The following is a 16,736-nucleotide window of genomic DNA, read 5'->3' as shown; positions in this document are numbered from 1 at the left end:
GAAGATGAGAAGCTTCTATCCCCCGTCACCGTGACAAGGTTCAGGCTGGTACACCCGCCCACAACAGGCGTTGTTGGTTGAAGCCTGTTGCCATGGCATTGCTGGGCTGGCTGTTTACATCTGCCCATCCGCTGTAGAATTCACTTAAGCCGACTTTTTTCCCATTAAAACTGGAGCACCTGTGCAGATAATTCCATTCACTTGGCTTATGTCAGAGTGCCAGATGCCTCACAGAGTTTGGTTGTGATTTTCACACAGAGCTGATGATGTGGGGGGGGGGGGGGGGGGGGGGAGGCTGCAATAGTCACACAGACCCAGCCGGTCAGATGTATTTCGCAGGACACAAAAAGCTGGAGAGGAATAGATCGGGAGAGGAATAGATCAGGTAGATGCACAGAGTCTCAATACCTTGGAGAGCAGGAGGATGAGGGGTGATCTTATAGTGGTGTATAAAAGCACGAGAGGAATAAATCTGGCAGATGCACAGAATCTCTTGCCCAGAGTAAGTGACTCGAGGAACAGAGGACATAGGTTTAAGGTGACGGGGAAAAAATTTAATGGGAATCTGAGGGGCAACTTTTTCACACAAAGGGTGGTGGGTGTATGGAACAAGCTGCCAGAGTTGTTGAGGCAGGGACTATCCCAACGTTTAAGAAACAGTTGGACAGGTACACAGATAGGACTGGTTTGGAGGGATATGGGCCAAACGTGGGCAGGTGGGACTAGTGTAGCTGGGACATTGTTGGCAAGTGTGGGCAAGTTGGGCTGAAGGGCCTGTTTCCATGCTGTATCACCCTTTGACTCTATGACACTAATTACACGGAGCTGGGACAGCCTCAATGGGCTGAATGGCCTCCCATGATCAAGGGGATAGAGAAAGAGGGGAAGACAATTTATTTTTCAGAGATTCAGCATGGAAACAGGCCCTTCAGCCCACCAAGTCTGTGCCAACCAGTGATCAGCCCGAACTCTAACATTATCCCACACACTAGGGACAATTTACGATTATTTTTACTTTCACCAAAGCCAATGAACCTACAAATCTGTACGTCTTTTGAGGGTGGGAGGAAACCAGAGCACCCGGAGAAAACCCACGTGGTCACGGGGAGAACGTACAAACTCCTTACAGACCGCACCCGTTGTTGGGTCTCTGCTGCTGTGAGGCGGCAACTCTACCGCTGCGCCACCGCGCTGCCCTTCCGACAGTGGGAACTCGCTACGTGTCACCACGGTGACGATGCATCAACGGAACTACTTCATGGCTGTCAAATGCAAGATTCTATGCGGAGGTGGGGCTGGGGGGAGTGTGGTCGGTGTCTGAGGTTTTCTCACAGAACCTGCAGCTCCAGAGCAACACTGACGGAGCACGTCCAGCATTGAGTAACCGCTGAGTGTGGGATCAGCCGCAGAGTCGGGGCCAGCTGCTGGGAGAAGCAGGCGGCCTGGATCTGTGCCCACGGTTGAAGCAGCACACAGTGGGTACAGCTGTGGGCAGCGTGTGACATACAGGCCTGCACTGTGAGAACCCAGATGCTGCAAGGGCCATGTATGAAAACATTCCCCTTGTCAGACTGGAGACTGCGTGGGGGGGGGCACACTAGTCCACACCACCTTGAGCCTGGCATTGGCATTCAGACGAAGGAAATAGGCAACGTTTCGGGCCGAAACCCAAAGGAAATAGGCAACGTTTCGGGCCGAAACCCAAAGGAAATAGGCAACGTTTCGGGTCGAAACCCGAAGGGTTTTGGCCCAAAACGTTGCCTATTTCCTTCGCTCCATAGATGCTGCAGCACCCGCTGAGTTTCTCCAGCACTTTTGTCTACCTTCGATATTCCAGCATCTGCAGTTACGTCTTGAACACCCATTCCTTCTCTCCAGAGATGCTCTGCCTGTCCCACTGAGTTACTCCAGCATTTTGTGTCTAGCTGGTGTTGGTATTCACGCTCGTAGGTTCATAAGGGTGGGGTGGGTTCACGATGGGGGTGGGGAGAGGCTGTGACTCTTGCATCTCGCCTGGGTATCCATGAGAAAAGCCCCAGCCTCCTCAATGAGGGTGGAGAAGTGGGCAGCACAACACAACCCCAGCTCACTGTGGAACTCTCGGCCACAGAAAGCAGTGGAGGCCAATTCACTGGATGCTTTCAAGAGAGAGTTAGATTTAGCTCTTAGGGCTGAAGGAATCATGATTGAGTATAGAAGCTGGGATGTAATGTTAAAATTGTACAAGGCATTGGTGAGACCAAATCTGGAGTATGGTGTACAATTTTGGTCGCCCAATTATAGGAAGGATGTCAACAAAATAGAGAGAGTACAGAGGAGATTTACTAGAATGTTGCCTGGGTTTCAACAACTAAGTTACAGAGATAGGTTGAATAAGTTAGGTCTTTATTCTCTGGAGCGCAGAAGGTTGAGGGGGGACTTGATAGAGGTCTTTAAAATGATGAGAGGGATAGACAGAGTTGATGTGGACAAGCTTTTCCCTTTGAGAATAGGGAGGATTCAAACAAGAGGACATGACTTCAGAATTAAGGGACAGAAGTTTAGGGGTGATATGAGGGGGAACTTCTTTACTCAGAGAGTGGTGGCGGTGTGGAATGAGCTTCCAGTGGAAGTGGTGGAGGCAGGTTCATTGGTATCATTTAAAAATAAATTGGATAGGCATATGGATGAGAAGGGAATGGAGGGTTATGGTATGAGTGCAGGCAGGTGGGACTAAGGGGAAAGAAAAATTTGTTCGGCACGGACTTGTAGGGCCGAGATGGCCTGTTTCCGTGCTGTAATTGTTATATATGGTTATATGGAATCAAGGGATATGGGGTACTGATTCTGGATGATCAGCCATGATCATATTGAATGGTGGTACTGGCTCAAAGGGCCGAATGGCCTACTCTTGCGCCTATTTTCTATGTTTCTAAACATTTGAACTCCCCCTCCCATTCCCACATTGACCTCTCTGTCCTGGGCCTCCCCCATTGTCAGAGTGAGGCCACACGTAAACTGGAGGAGCAGCACCTCATATTTTGCTTGGGTAGCTTACACCCCAGCGGTATGAACATTGACTTCTCTAACTTCAAATAGCCCTTGCATCCCCTCTCTCTCCATCCCCTCCCTCACCCTAGTCACCGTACTAGTTTCATTGTTGTCCTGTTGAGTTCTACTCTCTGTATAACTTGTTATCGCCTACCCCACAGCCAACAATGGACCATTGTGGGCTCCACTTTTCCTTGATTGGTGTTGCTTTTTGCATATCTTCCATTCATTTTTTCGAAGTGCCGTCATTATCTCTTGTTCTCCTCTCCTCGACTCTCGGCCTGAAGAAGGGTCTCGGCCCGAAATGTCACCTGTTCCTTTTCTCCAGAGATGCTGCCTGACCCACCGAGTTGCAGAAATAGTCATAGAGTGATACGGTGTGGAAACAGGCCCTTCGGCCCAACTTGCCCACACCGACCAACATGTCCCAGCTACACTCGTCCCACCTGCCCGCATTTGGCCCATATCCCTCCAAACCTGTCCTATCCATGTACCTGTCTAACTGTGTGACGTGACCACGTGGGCTTTCTCCAGGGTCTGCGGTTTCCTCTCACTCTCCAAAGGCGTTCAGCTTTGTAATTTACTTGGATTCTGTAAATTGTAAATTGTCCATAATGTGCGTAAGATAGTGTTAGTGTACGGGATGATTGTTGGTCGACGTGAACTCGGGGGGAGGGCCTGTGTCCACACTGTATCTCTAACGTCATTTGTGAAAGAATGGATCGACTGGGCTTATATTCACTGGAATTTACAAGGATGAGAGGGAATCTTATAGAAGCATATAAAATTCTTAAGGGATTGGACAGGCTAGATGCAGGAAAACTGTTCTCGATGTTGGGAGAGTCCAGAACCAGGGGTCACAGTTTAAGGATAAGGGGTAGGCCATTTAGAACTGAGATGAGGAAAGACTTTTTCACCCAGAGAGGCCAATTGTACCCTATCCCTGTCCCTGTCCTCTCCCCTCAGCCCTTCAAATTCTTCCCTTTCAGTTGGACCTGTGTCCACCACAGTAGATTACACCAGCTGTGTGAAGATGCGTTTCCTTGTGTTACTTTTGGTTCTTCTGCCAGTTCTATTCCCTTGATATCCACTACATCGTGACCTCTCCGCCAACGTGAACTGTTTGTCTCCCTCTCTTTTGTCTTCCGTTACTGAAGCAGAAATAAATGTGCATGGGCTGGTTTGGTGTAAGTGAGCGGGCGGTGTTTTTCTTTAGAGATACAGTGTGGAAACAGGCCCTTCGGCCCACCGAGTCCATGCCGACCTGCGATCACCTGTGCACCAGATCTATCCTGCACACTAGGGACAATTTCCAGAAGCCAATGAACCTACCAACCTGCAGGTGACTTAAACTTTAGACTTTAGCGATACAGCGCGGAAACAGGTGCTTCGGCCCATCGAGTCCGCGTTGACCGGCGATCTTCCCGTATACTATCCTACACTCTAGGGACAATTTACAACTTTACCGAAGCTAATTAACCTGCAAACCTGTTCGTCTTTGGAGTGTGGGAGGAAAGAGGAGCATCCGGAAATAACCCACCCGCTCGCCGGTAGAACATATGAGCTCTGCACAGACAAGCACCCGTAGTCAGGATCGAACTAGGGTCACTGGCTCCTGTAAGGCAGCAACTCGACCATTGTGCCACTGTGCCGCCCTGAAGGTGTTTGGAAAGTGATGGGTTCAAATGGTTAAATCAGCTACATTTAGTTCTGCTTAGGGAAGGAGCTGCAGATGCTGGGTTACACCGAAGATAGACACAGAATAGTGGAGTAACTCAGCGGGACAGGCAGCATCTCTGGAGGGAAGGACATTTAGTAATGTACATTGAGGTCTACCTCTATCTGACCCCACCCCCCCTCCCCCATAACCTCCTCTGTTCCAAGGAGAACAATCCAGGCATCTCCAATCCATCCACAGAACCAGAATCCCTCAAAGCTGGAATCGTTTTAGTAAAATCCGTCTGCACTGTCTTGAAAGCCTTCACATCTTTCCCAAAGGGAGGCTGCCAGAACTGAACACAATTCTCCAATTGTGGCTGGACTTGTGTTTTATACAGGTTCTTCCTGAGTTGCATGCTCTTTTATTCCACGTGATTGTTGATGAAGCTTGGGGTCCTGTGTGTGTGTGATATTTCAGCTATTTCCTCAAGTCTGAACAATGCACCCTCCCCCCCCCCCCCCCCCCCCCGCCATGCGGTGGAAACGCCACTTACCTGGTCCAGTGGGATGACCACAAAGGTGCCTCCACCGGCAGACTCGGTGACGATGGCGAGAAACCTGGGGTTGATGGCACAGAAGTGGTTGTCGTGGACGTTCTTGGTGATGGAGATGCCGTCGAAGCAGTGCTCCCGGCTGGCCGCCTTGCCGTAAACGTTCCTGAACTTGGAGCTGCGGTACTGCGGACGCCATGACATCTACGGGGAGAGAGGGAGCAGAGCAAATCAGTGAAGGGTTGGTGCCTGGGCTCCAGTGGACAGGCAACTCCTGACAGCATCAGGGTGCAACCACACTCCGATAATCCGGCACGTCTGGCACTTTTGTGCCGATGGAATGGCCAGTTTTCTGGATTACTAGATTTAATCCTATTAGTACTCTGACCCAGTTTTAGATTAGTTTCATTTAGTTTAATTTAGATTTGTTTAATTTAGTTTGGAGCACACTCACTGCGTGGAAACAGGCCCTTTGGCTCAACTTTCCCACATACCCCATCTATACTAGTCCCACCTGCCTGCATTTGGCCCATATCCCTCTAAACCTGTCTTATCCATGTACCTGTTCAAATGTTTCTTAAGCGTTTCCTCCACTACCTCCTCTAGCAGCTCGTTCCAGACACTCACTATCCTTTGTGTGAAAAAGTTACACCTCATCTTTCCCTCCTCACCTTTAGTTTAGTTGGGTTTGTTTTAAGATACAGCATGGAAACAGGTCCTTCGACACGCCATTCTATGGTACTCCACTTTTCCATCCTACAGGCTGGGTGCAATTTACAGAAGCCAATTAAACCTACAAATTTACATGTCTTTGGAATGTGGAAGGAAACCGGAGCACCCGGAGGAAACCCACACGGTCACAGGGAGAACGTACAAACTCCATATAGACAGCACCCATAGTCAGGATCGAACCTGGGGCAACTCCACCACTGCACCACCGTGACCCACAACATTTTCTTACATATCACATGATTTAATGGATATTTTCCAGTGAAACAGCTGAGATTTTATGGGGGACAGATTTAAGCGGCTGCGGATGTGGGGAATCCTGAGGAAAAGTGCTGGTGGAATGGGGGGGTCAGCAGGTCAGGCAGCATCTGTGGAAAGGATGCACAGGTGACGTTTCTGGCCAGGACCCTTCGTCTGACTGTGAAACAATGAGTTTAAGGGAAGTACGGGAATGTACTCCTGCCGTTTAAAGGGTTGGAGGGGATGGAGCCTAGAAGATTTTCTATTGATTCACTATTTTCTATGTTTCCCCATAACCCCACACACCAGTAGTAATCAAGAATGTATCTAGCTCTGCCTTAAAACTAGTTTGTCAATTTATTTAAAGGTTTATGTGTGGAATACTCATGGGTGATGTGCAGTAATGTGTTTCTTTCAGACATTCACATGCATCTAACGGCCCTCCATTCCCTGCAGGCTATGTTGTATTTATGTTCCCCACTTTCTGTCTTTCCATAACACGGCAATTTTTTTATTTTCACATATTCATCTAAATCCATTTGTTAAAAGTCTGTTGAATCCATTCCACTGTTCTTTCAGACATAACTGTTCTAGATGACAAGTGCGAGTGGAACAATTCCCCGCTGACTAGTACAGCCTCACAATGGCTCCCTTGTTACTTGGATTTGGTCAAACTCATCTTTTTCCTTCCTCACAAGGTTTAAATGCATTCCCTTTCCCACAACCCAGAGGCTCTCAAAACCTCACATCCGCCCACAACATAGCATCTTCACTGTCTCTTCACTGCAGACGGAAAAGGAACGCGGGAGGAGGCTTTTCGGCCCTTCGAGCCTGTTCTGTCATTCAATGGGATCCATTTGCAACATTACCTCACTGGGACCTTTATCCCTGGAGTGGGGGAGGCATACAAACTCATGAGAGGCACAGATAAGACAGGTTGTCATACTCTTTTTCCCAGGTAGGCAAGTCTAAAACTAGAGGCCATAGGTTGAAAGAGAGGAAAAATTTGAAGGGGATGTTTTTTTCACGGTGATAGGTGTATGGAACGAGCTGCCAAAGGAGGGTTAGAGATACAGCGTGGAAACAGGCGCTTCGGGCTCACCGAGTCCGCGCAGACCAGCAGTCATGACGCACGCTGACACCGTCCTACACACATTAGGAGCAATTTACAATTTTGCCGAAGCCAATTAACGTACAGACCTGTTCGTCTTTGGTGCGTATTAGGAAACCAGAGCAACTGGAGAAAACCCACACAGACACAGGGACAACGTACAAACTCCGTTCAGACATCACCCGTAGTCAGGATCGAACCTGGGTCCCTGGTGCTGTAAAGCAGCAACGCTACCACTGTGCCCACCCAAAGTAGTGCCACCCCACCACCCCAGGACGGGGCAGTGGATGTTAGCATCAACTGCACCAGAAAACACACTAAAACCCAAAGTCAATTGCGAGCATTAATTCAGACATCAATTATACACCACTAAAATATGTGCTCTACAAACTCAATTACTGCTGAAATCCCACTTGAGATCTATCATTTATAACAATCCCCAGACATGCACAGGATTAGAATCATCTGTCTTTACTCTATAGCCACATTCATCCCTACACTTGCCACGGGTAAAATGAGAAAGAATTGCATTTCTATAGCGCCATTCACAGCCCCAGGACCAAAGCACCTCGGAGACAGTAAAGACACTTTAGAAATGCCGCCACTGTTGTAATGTGGCAGCCCATCTGTGCAGAACAAGCTCCCACTAACTACAACAATGTAAACTAATAATGGGATGGAAAGTTGCACATTTCCACCATGGGCCGTACTCCTGAAATGTTGCTCCATTATAGCCTTGGTTATATTACAGTCCCCGTTACAGTACAGCCTCGATAACAGCACAATTGTGGTTACAGCACGGGCTTGGTTACAGTAGTCTTTGTTACGGTAGTCTTCATTACAGTAGTCCTTGTTACAACAGTCTTCCTTTCCCAGTTACAGTACAGTCCCAGTTACAGTACAGTCCCAGTTACAGTACAGTCCCAGTTACAGTACAGTTACAGAATAATTGCAGTCACATTACACTTTTATTACAGTTCGGCCTCAGTTACACAGTTTACAGTTGTAATCCAGTTCCACCTCAGAGGCACGGAAGCCTCTTTTACAACACAGCCTCGGCAAAACGTTACACGTTGAATTACAATGCTCTTCCTCATTACAGCACAGCATAAGGAAGAATGTACTGGAATATATAGATGGGCCCAAGAATGTTTTTCACAAGTTTATTGACAATGCAAAAAAAAAAAACAGAAATCAAACTGTTTGTTCAAGAAACCTCACAAGGAGGTTTTCATTCACACAAAATAACAACCATATCTGTAAACACAGTTCTTGTCCACTGACCACTACAGGCCGTTTCACACTGGCACCGTACAGACATCGTTAAATATATTCCCTATCATTATTATACTTTTAAATGATACAAGACCAAGTTGGACCCATTGGGTCCCGTCCAGGTTGAAGACTTTATTATAATACCCAAGAATTTTCCAATAATATGCCGTACGTGTATAATAAAATTACGAATATGAAATTAAACACAAAAATGACTCAAAAATGCATTTACATATGATTGGCCTATTTATCCCTGTTTCTCTCGGAACCCCTAGAGACCTCTCGCTGAACCCTTTAGCGTTCCAGGGAACCCCGGTTGAGAAAGGCAGCTCTAAAGTGGTTTTTTTTCCCTTTAGAAATGTAATGTTAAATTTACTTATAGTTTATGTTCTTTGGTGTGTCATCCACTTCTATCTGTCTGCGATGCTGCTGTCAGCAAGATTGTTAGTGTATCTGTACCTCACCTTATGCATGTTTATGGCAATAAATGCAACATTACCTAGCCATACAAGATGATGTGGAATACCGTGTACAGTTCTGGTCTCTACTGTTGGAAGGATGTCATTAAACCTGTTTGTATGCAATGTAGAGTTAAGGGCCTGTCCCACTTTCACGACCTAGTTCACGACCTTTTTTACTCGTGGACATTTTTCATCAGGCTAGAAAAACGCCCCGACCTACTTGATGCCACGAGTGCCTACGACTAGCATCACGACCTGTCTACGACCTACCTGCGGCCTCCTACGATCTCGTGACGACCAGGCTGCGAGTATGAGTCAAGGGCAAACTCGGCAGAGGTCGTGAATTAGGTCGTGAAAATGGGACAGGCCCTTCGGGGGAATGTTACTGGGCTGGAAGGTTTCAGTTACAAAGAGATGGGCTAAGGGCTGTTTCTCTGGAGCGTAGGAAGCCCTGGGGTGTATAAAATCACGAGGGTCGGGATAAGGTGACTAGTCACCCTTTTTTCCTCAGGACAGGGGAGTCAGGACATACTGTAAGTTTAAGGTGGACAAAAATGCTGGAGAAACTCAGCGGGTGAGGCAGCATCTATGGAGCGAAGGAAATAGGCGACGTTTCGGATCGAGAACGTTCTTCAGATTTTCCAGCATCTGCAGTTCCTTCTTAAACATACTGTAAGTTTAAGATGAGAGGGCAAAGAATTAATTGGGATCTGAAGGGCGACTTTTCCGCTCGTGGGATCTGTGAATAAATGGAACAAGCTGCTTGGGGGAGTGTAGGAGAAAGGTACAATTAGCACCTTTTAAAAGATAGACAAAAGTGCTGGAGAAACTCAGCGGGTGAGGCAGCATCTATGGAGCGAAGGAAATGGGCAACGTTTCGGGCCGAAACCCAAAGGAAATAGGCAACGTTTCGGGCCGAAACCCAAAGGAAATAGGCAACGTTTCGGGCCGAAACCCAAAGGAAATAGGCAACGTTTCGGGTCGAAACCCGAAGGGTTTCGGGACGAAACGTTGCCTATTTCCTTCGCTCCATACATGCTGCTGCACCCGCTGAGTTTCTCCAGCACTTTTGTCTACCTTCGATTTTCCAGCATCTGCAGTTCCTTCTTGAACCTTATAAAAGATACTTGGGAAAGTAGAAGGATAGGAGATGTTTGGGGGTATATTGGCCAGGCACAGGTAAGTGGGACTAGTTTGTTTCGGCAACTTTGGTCAGCACCGACTAGTCAGGCTGAAAGGCTTGATTCCGTGCTGTACAGCTCTGTGACTCTCTAACCCGATGAAGGAACACTTCCTCAGTTACAAAGCCTCTGCTGTTTCCTAATTCCCAGCTTCTCATGTGCGAGTGGATCCAATTTCAGTAAAAAAGCTTTTGCAAATGCGATGGTAACAAGATATCCCACGTTCAAAGAACCCCTTTCAGCAGCTAGTGAGGCCATTCAGCCCTTTCACGTCAATGCCAGCTCTTTCAAAGAACATACTAATTAATCCCATTCTGCTATTACCCCAGAGCCTTGTCATCTCATTAAATTATTCATCCAATTCTCTTTCATACTGATTTTGCTTTTCTTATCCACTGCATTCCAAAGATCAGAGCCGCTAATTGAGTTATATAACATCTCCGTATCAAATCCTTGGCCTTTATTTACTGATGTCCTTGTTTGTGTGTTGTCCTTGCTAGCGAGGGATGGGAAGTATTCATGCTTGCATTTCGTGCTGTAGTTGTGGCAGCCCCTTCTTTAATATTTAACAACCCTGGTTCAGCATTACTGCTTTGTAAACGCGTAGTAACATGTTACACCTTTGTGCAGGGAGCATTTCCCTGGTATGGGTTTTCACTGAATTAAAATAACTTGGCCTCAGTGTAACCCAGCAGTACCTGGTGTCCTAAAAATAGACCACAGCACAAACTAAATCAGCTGGAGCAGCGGTGGGCAACCGTGATCTGCATCGGGGCCGGGCGCATGTCTGTGAGCGGATGGTGGGCCGCATCTATCACGTGTTCACATAGACCCCGCCCCTTCGAGAACGCCACCCGGAGCACTGGCCCCTAGTTACCAAAGATTAGCTAACCTTATTAGTCCCATCCACTTGGCATTTTCTTCAGTACCTACACAGTTCTGTTTTCTACAAATCTAATTCCCTTTTCGGAAGCCATGATGGAACCAACTCCGCCCTCTGAGATCATGAAAACTTCCAGCGTGAAGCCTCTGCATCAGCCTCTAGGGACGATGTGCGCTGGGACCCACATGGGCCGGGCAAGGCCAACAGATTTCCTTTCCTGACCAACATCAGTGAACCACATGGGTTGGCAGCCACATGCCTTTAATCTCATGCTTCCAATTACTGATAATTTCAGGTTTGTTTAATTATCTGTGTTTAAATTCCCCAGCTACAGCACAGATTTAATGGTCTCGGATTCCACGCAATGCATATAAATCAGTCCTAAATATAGTGAGCCCGGATCTCAGTCGGGAGTCTTCTGATGAACATACATTGGTCTCATTATCCAGGGCTCCAGCTACCCTTTCCCAATAGAGTCTTAGAGCCCTACAGTGTGGACTTGGCTAACTTGGGGATAGGTTTAGATAGAATTGGCCCAACGCAGGCAGATGGGACTAGTATAGATTGGGGATGTTGGTCGGCGTGGGCAGTGGGGCTGAAGGAGTCAGTACGCTGTATGACTCTATGACTGAGTGCAGGATAAACGTTGAGCCTCTGGACACGGTGGGATTTTATTTTAACGAGAATGCAGAGTTTAACTTTTCAATTGAAACAGGCCCAACTTGCCCACACACTGACCAACATGTCACATCTTCACTTGTTCCACCTGCCTGAGTTTAGCCCATATCCCTCAAAAGATGTCCTATATACATACCTGTCTAAATGTTTCTTAAACGTTGCGATAATACCTGCCACAACTAACTCCTCCGGCAGCTTGTTCCATACACCCACCGCCCTTTGTGTGGAAAAAATTACCCCTCAGTTTCCTATTAAATGTTTTCCCCGTCACCTTAAATGATTACACGGACTAACGGGAGATCCTCAATGAAATCTGCCCTCCGCACAGTTAAAGGTTCACATCTTCTTAGGTATCTCTGTTATCTCCTTATCTGAGGAAGGACATTCTTGCCATAGAGTGAGTACAGAGAAGGTTCACCAGACTGATTCCTGGAATGTCAGGACTTTCATATGAAGAAAGACTGGATAGACTCGGCGTACTTGCTAGAATTTAGAAGATTGAGGGGGGATCTTATAGAAACTTACAAAATTCTTAAGCGGTTGGACAGGCTAGACGCAGGAAGATTGTTCCCGATGTTGGGGAAGTCCAGAATAAGGGGTCCCAGTTTAAGGATAAAGGGGAAATCTTTTAGGACTGAGATGAGAAAAACATTTTTTACACAGAGAGTGGTGAATCTGTGGAATTCTCTGCCACAGAAGAAGATTGTTGCCAGTTCATTGGCGATATTTAAGAGGGAGTTAGATGTGGCCCTTGTGGCTAAAGAGATTAGGGGGTATGGAGAGAAGGCAGGTACAGGATACTGAGTTGGATGATCAGCCATGATCATATTGAATGGCGGTGCAGGCTCGAAGGGCTGAATGGCCTACTCCTGCACCTAATTTCTATGTTTCTATTTGTCATGCTGTTACTTTGTGAGATCTTGCTGTGTGTAGGATAAACCCTAAACTTGCCTGCATAGCAAGAGTGACTGCGGTTATCCTACACTTTGTCCACTGCTACTCTCCATAGAGTCATAGAGTCATACAGCATGGAAACAGGCCCTTCGGCCCAACTTGCCCATGCTGACCAAGATGTCCCATCTACACTAGTCCCACCTGCCCGCGTTTGGCCCATATCCCTTCCAAGCATTTCCTATTCATGTACGTACCTGTCCAATTGTCTTTTAAATGTTATTAGGTAGTTATGTGTTGTCCGGTAACCACTCCAGAGGCCACACTGACAGAGGCAGTGGTCGGGCCAATTCTTCAGTGATTGGCACATGAGCGACACGGTGGTGCAGCGGTAGAGTTGCTGCCTCACAGCGCCAGAGACCCGGGTTTGATCCTGACTACGGGGGTGCTGCCTGTACGGGGTTTGTACGTTCTCCCCGTGACCAGGTGGGTTTTCTCCGGGACACCCCCACACTCCAAAGAAGTGCAGGTTTGTAGGTTAATTGGCTTTGGTAAAATTGTAAATTGTCCCTAGTGTGTAGGATAGTGCTGGTGTACGGTGTATGGGGATCGCTGGTCGGCACGGACTCGATGGGCCGAAGGGCCTGTTTCGACGCTGTATCTCTAAAGCCTAAAAGTCTAAAGACGCGTCTGATGACCAGCCCTTGCTGATTCCATCAAGTGTCGGGTAACCAAGCCTTTACCGTATGGACGGCTGTGGCAAAGACAGCATCTTCCACACTCACGACCTCTCCCAGCTGGGAGACAGGCAGCTACACCATGGGGAACACCATAACCTGGACACTGTCGACCAAGCCCACACCTCCCTGACTTGGTAATCTATCGCCCTTCCTTCACTGTCTCTAGGACGGTCAAAGTCCTGGCAACCCCCTCCCCATCGACATGCCCACCCACACCTCAAGGTAGGCAGCGGTTGGCAAAGGCAGCTCACCAGCACCTTCTCAAGGGCAAATAGATTCAGGCCATGAAATTCTGTCTCAGCGTCCTCAGCGACAAGGTTAACTGTAACAACGGGATTCCTTATGCAACATGTGTAAAATAGGAGCAAGATAAAGGACACATGCAAGACATTATCCACCGTGTCTGGAATGGAATCATCAATCTTACTCTATTTAAATGCACCACAAAGAAAAGTCACTGGATGTCTTCCAAGAGACCGAATACCAAGGTCCAAACCTCACTTTTACATCAAGCCTTTTATTCTTACTTCCAATAGTCTGGATCCTGATATCAAGTCTATACAACACTTCTGCATTGTGTCAGTTCTGGCTCAGAGACCCGAGGGCTGAGCCAGAAAATTGTGGTCCCATACTCCAGAAATTATATCTGGGCTGACGCTGACACTGTAGAACAAGGAGTGCTGCTCTTTCACAGCACCTCATTGAGTGAGTGAAGTGTGGTCCGCTGATGAGGCACTCAAGAGGACATAGAAGATCTCGGTGCCATCTCATGGAGTGAGTGAAGTAGGCTTTGTCTTGGGAGTCCAAGACAATATTTATCCTCCCCCCACATCCACATGGTCATTGTCCCATTGATGTTGCAGATGCTGGCTGTGTGCCCATTGCTTGCCAAGTGCCCAACATCACAACATATGACTATAAGTAGTCAATCTTCTATAAAGAAGCTTGGACCATCCGGACAATGTGAAAGGTGCTACAGAAATGCAAATCTTGATTTCCGCCTTCAGGATTTCCCTTATTGCAACTCAGTCTTAGGTTTGCAGGCATCTATTAGTTTAGTTTAGAGATACAGCGCAGAAACATGCCCGTTGGCCCACCGGCTCCGCGCCGACCAGCGATCCCCGCACATTAACACTATCCTACCCACACACTAGGGACACTTTTTTATAAACATTTACCAAGCCAATTAACCTACATACTGTACCTGTACGTCTTTGGAGTGTGGGAGGAAACCAAAGATCTTGGAGAAAACCCGCGCAGGTCACAGGGGGAGAACATACAAACTCTGTACAGACAGCACCCGTGGTCTGGATCAAACCCGGGTCTCCGGCGCTGCAAGCGCTGTAAGGCGGGAACTCTACCGCTGCGCCACCGTGCCGCCCCCATCCTAAGTGATTCCAACACCGAGAAAACTGTTAAGATCCAAGCAGGGTCAATGTAAGGTGAGAGATTGTTAAGGGTTTGGACATGCTCGAGGCAGGAAACATGTTCCCGATGTTGGGGGAGTCCAGGACCAGGGGCCACAGTTTAAGAATAAGGAGTAAGCCATTTAGAACAAAGACGAAGAAACATTTTTTCTCACAGAGAGTGGTGAGTCTGTGGAATTTTCTGCCACAGAGAGCTAGATAGGGCTCTTAAAAATAGCGGAGTCAGGGGATATGGGGAGAAGGCAGGAACGGGGTACTGATTGGGGATGATCAGCCATAATCACATTGAATGGCGGTGCTGGCTCGAAGGGCCAAATGGCCTACTCCTGCACCTATTGTCTATTGAGGGGCAATGTTTAAAGGAGATGTGAGGGGCATGTTTTTTTACACAGTGTGTGATTGCCTGGAACATGCTCCCAATGTTGGTGACTTTACTTTAGACTTTAAGACTTTATAGATACAGCATGAAAACAGGCCCTTCATCCCACAGAGTCCGCACTGACTAGCGATCCCCGCACACTAACACTATCCTACACACACTGGGGACAATTTACAATTTTACCGGAGCCAATTAACCTACAAGCCTGTCTGTCTTTGGAGTGGGGGTGGAAACTGGAGCACCTGGAGAAAACCCATATCATCACAGGGAGAACATGCAAACTCCGTACACTCAGCACCCACAGTCAAGATCAACCCCAGGCCTCTGGCGCTGTAAGGCAGCAACTGTACCGCTGCCCCACCATGCTGCCCAAATGGTGGTGTAGGCAGATACGGTGGCGCTGTTTAGGAGGCATTTCCTGCCCTTTGGTTAAGGTTTAGAGGGATTTGAGCCAAACGTGGGCAGGTGGGACTAATGTAGATGGAGCATCTTGGTTGGAATGGGCAAGTTGGGCTGAAGGGCCTGTTTCCATGCTGTATGCCTCTATGCTTCTTGGTGATGTCCTGCACAATAAACTTTGACCTTTCACCTTCCACCGGGACTTCCATCATCACCAACCTCGCCGACTTTTCACTTGGGACAAGCTCTTGAAATCTTAGACTACCCTCACTACCAAACACCCTTTTTTTGTCTCCATCTCATTCTCCTGGCATCCGTAAGAATGATCTGGATTTGATCCACATCTCCAGTGATTTGTGAGGTTGCACGGAGCTGCAGAGCAAACTGTGGTTGACGGGCCCGCTTCCGAGAGGCCCTCATCACCACGGCTACTCCTGGCTGCCTGACATCAAGGCAAAACCAGGTCACCTCTCGCACATCTGCTCTCCCACTCATGGGCAACATCTGCCCACACCAGCACCTTGACAACTGCTGGCCACCCAACAGGTTGACAGCACCTACCTCGCTAGCAGTGTGGAAATACCCCTCCTCCTGTCACCACAACTAAACATGCCCAGTTATCACCATGGCAATGCCAACCCACTCTGCACCATGGCAACCTGAAGAAGGGTCTTAACATAGAAACATGGAAACATAGGAAATAGGTGCAAGAGTAGGGCCACTTGGCCCTTTGAGCCTGCTCCGCCATTCAACATGATCATGGCTGATCATCCTAAATCAGTACCCCGTTCCTGCTTTCTCCCCATATCCTTTGATTCCGTTTGGCCTAGAAGCTACATCCAACTCTCTCTTGAAAACATCCAGTGAATTGGCCTCCACTGCCTTCTGTGGCAGAGAATTCCACCTACTGCCTCTGTGGCAGTGAATTCCTTGACCCAAAACGTCACCTATCCTTGTTCTCCAGAGATGCTGCCAGACCTGCTGAGTTACTCCAGTACTTTGTGTCCTTCTATGGCAAAACCTGCATACCCAATGTCACAGACACTACACAGTTGTCACAGATAGAATAGGCATTTGCCTCCCTTGTCCAGGGCCACAGAGG

General features: G+C 47.9%; 1 protein-coding gene across 2 annotated transcripts in view; it reads right to left on the bottom strand.

The window, feature by feature from the left end:
* coro2ba (coronin, actin binding protein, 2Ba) overlaps positions 1 to 16,736 on the bottom strand; it is a 130,187-nt gene that overhangs the window by 39,551 nt on the left and 73,900 nt on the right. For both annotated transcript variants that reach the window (XM_055661445.1, XM_055661446.1), the window contains exon 2: positions 5,244 to 5,444. In XM_055661445.1, coding sequence (XP_055517420.1) covers positions 5,244 to 5,444 — 201 coding nt within the window. The remainder of the gene's footprint in view (positions 1 to 5,243; positions 5,445 to 16,736) is intronic.

The sequence above is a fragment of the Leucoraja erinacea genome, chromosome 33 (genome assembly GCF_028641065.1).
Source record: "Leucoraja erinacea ecotype New England chromosome 33, Leri_hhj_1, whole genome shotgun sequence".
In the NCBI taxonomy this organism is placed as follows: domain Eukaryota; kingdom Metazoa; phylum Chordata; class Chondrichthyes; order Rajiformes; family Rajidae; genus Leucoraja; species Leucoraja erinaceus.
The sequence above is the reverse complement of the archived record's forward strand: the minus strand, read 5'-3'. Positions and strand labels throughout refer to the sequence as shown.